Below are 8449 nucleotides of genomic sequence, written 5' to 3' on the forward strand. Positions count from 1 at the left end.
CTCTAAATGAGTTAAAGTTGACCTGCACTACCGTTCAAAGTTTGAACAGTAGGGGTTTTTTATTAACCGTTAACATTTTAGTGATATTTTAGTTTCAGTTAAATCAGCTTCTGACAGTTTTAGTTTGTCTTTATGCAGGAATGTAGTGAATTCTAAAGTCTTCACTAACTTTAAAGCAGCACAGTAAAACATTTCAGTTTCAGGACGATTTTTCATGTGAACCATCAGGACAAAGAAAAAACTCTTGATGCAAGTTTTGGCTTCTTCTTCATTTCAGCATTTATCAAACTATGTGAGACTTTTACAAACAGCAGCAGAAACAAGCACACAGAGCTGAATTATTAATGGAAATATTATCAAAATCACAACACGAAACATCCAGTTTTTGATAAACCATACATAACAAAGTACCATTTTAATGAAGCACAGCGGTGCTGCAGAGATTTAAGACAAAGAAGAAGGTTTTTGCACATTAGTTCCATGAAATGGCTGCAGAGGAGACGAATGAGCAGAATCACAAGTTTCTATCAGACTCCTGAACACCGAAAAACCTGCAAAAATACATTTATTTATTACGCTTCGATGCTCGACCTTCATCAGACGAACATTTATTTCAAAAAGACCCTCTGTCTGGTTAAGGACAAGCACAGAAGTGTTCTAAATAAATGTGTTTTTGCAGGTTAGACGTGTTCGGGAGTCTGGTAGAAGCCTGTAAACAGACTCTCCAGACATACAGGAACAGAACCGTTTCAGAAAAGTTACATCCCATCATCAGTTCATATCAGTTCCAGTGGAAAGTTTTATGGTTGAGCCCAAACAGGAGTAGAGAGTGACGTGGACTCAGCAGATCTCTGATGGCTTTATGACTCGGTGCAATAAGAGGAAGTTAGTTGGAATGTTTGCTCTGCTGTTAAACGCAGACTTAAAGTATCGTTGATGAGAATAAAAAGGATTAAAGTGTTGTACCAGCTACTTCTAAGGTTATTAATCACTAAGACGTTCAGTCGGCCTTCTTGAACACCTGCTTGGCGACGATTCCTTGAACTCTCATCTCCTGCAAAAGAAGAAACAGAAGAACCAATGAGACACTAAATGAATGAATAAATAAATGAATGAATGATTCAGGGAGGAAGGCTGCTTGCTGGAGAGGATGTAGAAATTTGGAAGTAAACCATTTTCATTGTTTAGGGGTGCCCTAGGATTGTGGAAGGTGATCAGAGATAGCATGAAGAAGATTTTAAGAACCAAGATTGGTCTTGTTTCCAGGTCTTGTACTTGGGTAAGATGCCGCCACAACTCGTTGGTTAACCTAAGACCTACAGGCAGTCCTCAGTTTATGACGTCCTCAACCTACAGCGTCTCGTCGTTACGTCGGAACTGGTTACGTGGAACGAGTTGGCGAGCAGAGTGGATGAATACGTCGTCATGCGGTGCTATAAGACGGCTTTGTTTACATTCTCTGGTTGTACGACACCTCGGATTGTGCTACATTTGCTAACTTTTTGCCCTTTTATTCTTATAATACTTGCTAGATTTGTATATATATTTATCCCTCTCTTTATTACGTCATTGTAGCACTGCCTGCTCTACGTGCCTTTTTAATTGCCCCCTGGGGACAAATAAAGTTGTCTGAATATGAATCTTCATTATGGCTCCCAAGTCAGACTCTTCTGATGCTTCGAAGAAAAGGAAAGCCGTCTCCATGGAAGTGACATTAGATATTATAACAGACTGATATTGTCGTTGATGTTGAGGTTTCAATGTTTATTGTTCAGGTCCAGATTTACCTAATGTCAGTGAACGTGCCGTGTTTAGTTAGCTCACCTCTGATTGGCTGAGAGTCAGCAGTAGAGAGAGCTGGGAACGGTGGCTAATTCTGGAGCTAAGTTATGGGGTTTTTGTAGTTATTTTGGCGTTGAAGGTTCAATAAACGACCAGAGAACGAGATAAAGGTCTCCCTCATTAATCACAGACGGTCGATATAATATGATAAACGCTTAAGTTGTAAAAACAGTTCAACATATTCTGTTATCTTCTTGTAAAATGATTCACACATGCATGAAAGTCATTGATATTCTTGACATTTTCGAAAAACTGATCGATATCTTGATGCACGTAACGGCTTTGTTTACATTTTCGAGTTCTGACTTATGACAACAATCGATTTACGTCGATCTGTAGGAACGTAAGTCGAGGACCTCCTGTACTTGTCTAGAATTCTGCTGGTTGCCAGCAAAGAAACCCGTTACAAAAAAACGTCTAGGTCAGGACCCACCCTCAGTAGACGACTGCTTCAGTGTGGTGCTCTGAGACTCAAAACAGACATGTTTGATAAATGTTGGAATGGTGGGATTGAGTTTATCTGCCCATATAGATCAGACTTTAAATGACAGAAGTTGTACTACGACACCCCTGGTTCTCTGCTACACGGTTTTCTTTTGCTTGTTTTTTTTTCTTTTCCTGGTGTTTATATACAGTGGTGGAAAAAAGTTTGTGGACACCCCATACATTTGCATGTATATTGCATTAAGAATCACTCTTAGGTCTTCAAGTGCAATTTCTTTTAGTACAATCACAGCCATAATGCTAAACAAATTGTAAAAAAAAATCATTAAAAACTTAAAATTGATTGCTTCCATAAAAATATAAAATTTTGAGTATTCTGTCATTTTGGTAGAATTTAGTTTTGTTAGTTTTTCTTGTAAAAATAAACAAAAAAAATATAATTTGCATTTGTTTGTGTCTGTCTAATGCAGCCACACCTTTTGAAACACAAAAAAGATTTTTCCTCAAATATTTCATGAGACCGTGTAAAAGTTTAACCCTCGTATCGTCCTGCGGGTCAAATTGACGCAGTCTAAAGTTTGAAAATGTGGAAAAAATACATATGTTCACAGTGAAACTTCTGATGTCCACATTTTCAACATTTTTGGTAAATCTTTGAACATTTTTTGTTGGAAAAAAAAACAAATGTTAAAAATGTTTCTTAAGAACATTCACAAAAAAAATCAACCATAATCCAGCGAAATTCGCTGGATTTTGGTTGATTTTGTATGTAAATGTTCTTAAAGAAATTATTAGAAGTTTTACTGATGTATATTTAATCACTTTAGATATTTTTAGGATTTTTTGGAAGATTTTTACTCAATTTTTGAAAGTATTTACAAGAATTTTCTTGCCAAATTTGGGGGATTTAATTTAAAAAAAAAAAAAAAAAAAAAAAAAACTTTTAAGGGAAACTTTTAAGGAATTATTGGAATTTTCCTCCTGGAGGTTTTGCAAATTTTCAGAAATTTGGGGGATTTTTCGCTGAATTTTTGGATTTTTTTCAGACAGGAAACTATATTTTTTGGTGCCCGTAAATGAGGACAACAGGAGGGTTAAGGGTGTCCGAAAACTTTTTTCCACCACTGTATGTGTTCATTTTGTTTTCTTATTTCTACGTGCTCGTTCCGTATGTCTGTTCGTTTACAAAACTGAAAAACAGTTTGCAACGTAAGAAATTGTGTATTTGCTGATTTCTTTATGGAACAAAAAAGAGAATTAAAAAATAACTAAATGGATGAATGAATGGTTGTAAACGAGGCTCCTCCCCTCCGACCCGGTGACCATCACTCTCCCTGAATTAGCCTCAAATCCTCCTTTTAAAGCTGATCCTTGCTGGTATTTGTTTCCCAACTCAGTTTAGCATCAACAGCTCCTTGTTTTCTTCAAATCCCCTGAGAGCTTTTGGAACAATGCTGCTAGTTAGAAACCTTAATCAGCACTGAATGATAATCTATAAGCCGCAGCTCTTTTACAACCACGCTGCTGCTGCTGCTGCTGCTGCTGCTGCACTTTAAATATGCATTCAAGACTCTTTCTTTTCCCTCCTTTGTTGGCTCTCTGAGGCCCCTCGGCCTTTTATTAAACCCTCCTCCCACACAGTGAATGACTCCTCTCTGCTGGTTTGCATGTCCTCCCTCCCAGCGTATCGTGTTCAGCATGGGTTCTCTTCCTGGTTCCTCCCTCTGCCAGATCCTCACCAGATGCAGCTTGTCTCCGTCCAGCCAGTGCGTCCAGCCTCGGCCTTCCTTCTCCCCTCGCTGGACGCAGACCAGTTTGTCTCCTTCCCAGCTCACTGTGGTCTGCAGCGGGACACAAACTCAGTTAGTTCTACACACTTCAACACAGAGACTCTTTCCCTGCCTCCGGCTTCAAACGCTGCTGATTGTGGTTCGTGTTTCTGTTCGTCATTCATGTCTCCGTCGTCACGCTGGGATTCACTCAGCAGGAAACAGTTACAGCACAAAACCACAGCAGCAGATCACAAACATGAAGCAAGCCTGTAGAACAACTAAAGATAACAAACATTCAGCAAAGCATCAAAGCCCGAGAGCGAGTCTGAACAAGTTACTGTAGGCAGCAGGTCTGTGGATTATTTACAGCATGAATCGATCAGCTGTTTGCTTCTAAAGTGTCAGAAATAATGAAAAATGTGGATCAGAGTTTCCTCAAATGTCTTGTTGAGCCCAAAGATCTTCGCTTTTCTGTCACAGAGGAAAGAAAACCGAAAATATTCACACTGAAGAAGCTACAATCACAGAATTTAGACTGTCTTAATTAGAAATACTTGATTAAATGCAGAACAGTCGGACACAGTGGACAGCTGATGGACTAACTGTCGCAGCTCTTGTAAATATCGGGAAACTGACCTGGCAGGTGCGTCCGTCCACTGGTCCCAGGTCCTCAGTGAACTCCTGTCCAATGGTGAAGTCCATGTGGAAGTTCTTGAAGGTGGTGAGCGTCCGGATCTTCATGGCGCCGGTGGCCGGATCATGAGTGATGTCTTTGGTGGGTTTCAGCAAACAGACGATCTTCCTCAGAGCAAAGTTAATATCTGACCGAGAGCAGAGAGAACCATGAAACAGGGATGGAAGCTGCACCATTGGTTAGTTTTTATTTCTTTCATTAACAAAAGAAAAAACAACAAAATCACTCAGTGAGCACAGCACTCCGCCAAGACTGTTCATTCCCCCATGCTTGCGCTCCATAAAATTTTAAGTTAGAGACCACTGCGCTCCTAGGAAAAGAAGTTAGTCTGGAGCCCTGCTTATACATTTCTACTCATTTCTATGTTTTTAGGACAGTTTTTTCTACCGATGTTCATTCTTTATTCTTCTGCTGCTTACATTTCTAAGACTTTGAATGGGAGCAGCTGTAAGTTAAACCATTTCCCCTCAAAGATCAAAAAGTTTTCTGACTCTGACTCTCATATTTTGAATCTTTTCCCTAAATAAAAGTACTGCAGAGTTCTATGAGTCAGGTCTATCAGCAGTGACTTTTACCTGTTGGATCGATTGTTTTCCAGCGACTCAGAGTTTCTCGTTCTTCTAAAAGCATTTAAGGATCTCAGATCCAACACAAGTTTTGCAACAAACTTTTGTTCAGACTCAGAAATAAACTCTTGACACTTGGCCTTTTTTGGAATGCACTCTGAAGTTTTAAATGGCTTTTTAGACAACAACAATAACAACAAGGAAAGCACTCAGAGAGTCCTTGCACGATTTCCAATGGATGAAATCTTTAGAAAGTTCGTGGTCCTCAGTGGTGGATTTGTAGTAGGATCACAATCATGTGATCGTCAGCAGGCAGCTGATGTAGTGTTCACTTGTTGTCATGGTTACAGTGATGTCGTGCTGCTATCTGGCAATGATACAGAAATCTTTAACAAATCCGTGGATCCAGACTATAAGCTGCATCACTGCCAAAATCTAATCACTTGGTCCTTGAATCATTTCTGATGTTCTCTGAAAATTTCATCCACATCCGTTACGTCGTTTCTGAGTAATGTTGCTAACAGACAGACAGACAGACGGACAAACCAATGCAGATCACTATATAACTCCAGAGTAAAAACACAAAAACAATCCAATGCAACACAAAAACAAAAGTTTCCAAACTTCTGAATGAAAGGCAGCAGAAAGAAGAATAAGCTTATGTTTTATATATTCCTCGTCTAGATTGTTCCATAAATTGATTCATTTTACAGAAATGCAACAGTCCTTTAATTTGGTCCTAAATCTTATTTTTTTGAAGATCTCTGTTCCTTTTAAGCTCTACTTACTTTCTCTTTTTGCAAATCTGTTCTGGATATTGACTGGTGAGAGTTTCTTTATGAGCTTTACACATAATTAAAGCATGTTTATTCTGTTAAAGCAGGTTCAGACTTTTAAAGCATCCTCGGTGTTAAAACGGGTTTTCTCTGGTTAAACAGCCTCGGAATCTGCGGGGTCACCAGGAGGACAGCTGGATTTCTTTACTGCGCAGCTGCAGAAGGACACTTCAGTCATTGAACATCCCAGCTTGAAGCCTGAACACACAACAGAGGTGTCTGGAACTGCGCATGAGCAGCAGAGAAAAGCATGTTTTTTGGTGTAAATGAATAAAAGCAGTTTCGGTACCTAAAGCCTCCAGATACGCGTCCATGTTCTCCTGCTCCACCATATGGAAGGTTCCGCTGTAGTTGGGTTTGGACATGTTCTCTTTGTTCCGTTTTTTTCCCTCTTTTTTCTCAGCAGCTTCACTTTCACCTAAACAACTTTCCAAACAGAACCAGGGTTGGACGGACTGACAGCAGCCTGTTGCACGCAGCTGGAGGTTCGGTTCCGGCGTCTGCTCCGTTCTGCTCAGACTCTGGGGTTCTGTGATTCATGCAGGGCGGAGGGAGCGCTTCATTCAACTGCTGCCGGCGGGGCGGTGCTTCTGAGCGCTGGGCGGGGACACGGAGGACCGAACTCACGGGGATTTACCGGATCACACCGGGGCTCATCCGGATTGTTGGGATCTGAGAAGCAGCTGCAGGATTCAGTGTGAATCAGATGGAACGGTCCGGTTCTGTATGTTATTTTACCTGTTCTGGGTTCTACAACAGAACCGTCCAGGTGTTCTACAGTAGAACTGTCTTGGTGTTCTATATCAGAACCATCCAGGTGTTCTAGATTAGAACCCTCCAGGTGTTCTACAGTAGAACCGTCCAGGTGTTCTACAGTAGAACTGTCTTGGTGTTCTATATCAGAACCATCCAGGTGTTCTACAGTAGAACCTTCCAGGTGTTCTATATCAGAACCATCCAGGTGTTCTGTAGGAGAACCGTCCAGGTGTTCTGCAGTAGAACCGTCCAGGTGTTCTGTAGGAGAACCATCCAGGTGTTCTATAGGAGAACCTTCCAGGTGTTCTATATCAGAACCATCCAGGTGTTCTGCAGTAGAACCACCCAGGTGTTCTGTAGGAGAACCATCCAGGTGTTCTGCAGTAGAACCATCCAGGTGTTCTGCAGTAGAACCATCCAGGTGTTCTATAGGAGAACCGTCCAGGTGTTCTACCTGCTGAAACAGATTTAAGGTCCAGTTCTACTCGTAGATTCTGTTCCAGTTTCAACAGTGACACCAAAATGTTACTGAAGCATCAGAATGACTGATTTCATTCCTGAGGTTTTATTTTAAAGGTTCCGTCTCCCAGAAGAACAAATCATTTTTTTTATTTAGATCTAAAATCTATCAGTGAATCCTGTCAGCTGCTAACCAGGATGTCAGAAACAAGAACGTCTCCTGTAATAATCCTGAATGTCAGATCTGATCAAACCTGCACACTTTTAGTTTTTTATTTTTTATCAGGAGAAACGTTTTAGTTGGACAAAGACTCTTCTGCTGCCGGTTCTTCATATTTGCATGTTCTGTTAGTTTGATCAGATAAATCAGCTGCAGACGGAAATAAAATGATGAAACAGAGACACATTCAGAGGAGAAACATTCTCACAAGTTCTTTACGGTGTTGGTTTGTAGATTTAGATTTTGTTCTCTGATTTTATTTTTTATATATTATCAACAATATAACAAATAAGGGAAATATGTAAAATACCAGTTCATTGCAAAAAAAGAAAGGTGAGACATGAAACGACAAATACGCGACAGAAAACGACAAAAACGAGACAGAAAACGAAAAAACGAGACAGAAAACGAAAAAACGATGCAGAAAATGACAAAAATGAGACAGAAAACGACAAAAATGAGACAAAACGACAAAAACGAGACAGAAACGACAAAAACGAAACAGAAAACGACAAAAACGAGAGAAAACGAAAAAACGAGACAGAAAACGACAAAAAGGAGACAGAAAATGACAAAAATGAGACAGAAAACGACAAAAATGAGACAAAACGACAAAAACGAGACAGAAACGACAAAAATGAAACAGAAAACGACAAAAACGAGAGACAACGAAAAAACGAGACAGAAAACGACAAAAAGGAGACAGAAAATGACAAAAATGAGACAAAACGACAAAAACGAGACAAAATGACAAAAATGAGACAAAACGACAAAAATGAGACACAAAATGACAAAAATGAGACACAAAACGACAAAAACGACAAAAAACCGAGACACAAGATTTAACATTCATTCTAATC

At 39.9% G+C, this 8449-nt stretch overlaps 1 protein-coding gene across 1 annotated transcript; it reads right to left on the minus strand.

Annotated features, from left to right (window-relative positions):
* Positions 1-250: 250 nt before the first annotated feature.
* rbp5 (retinol binding protein 1a, cellular) lies at positions 251-6698 on the minus strand. Its single transcript, XM_023296591.3, has 4 exons — positions 6444-6698; positions 4695-4879; positions 4026-4127; positions 251-1054 (listed from the first exon to the last, which is right to left on the minus strand). The coding sequence occupies exons 1-4, from the start codon at positions 6517-6519 to the stop codon at positions 1001-1003; spliced, it is 417 nt and encodes a 138-aa protein (XP_023152359.1). The 5' UTR covers positions 6520-6698; the 3' UTR covers positions 251-1000.
* Positions 6699-8449: the final 1751 nt, after the last annotated feature.

Source organism: Amphiprion ocellaris, chromosome 9 (genome assembly GCF_022539595.1).
Source record: "Amphiprion ocellaris isolate individual 3 ecotype Okinawa chromosome 9, ASM2253959v1, whole genome shotgun sequence".
NCBI lineage: Eukaryota > Metazoa > Chordata > Actinopteri > Pomacentridae > Amphiprion > Amphiprion ocellaris.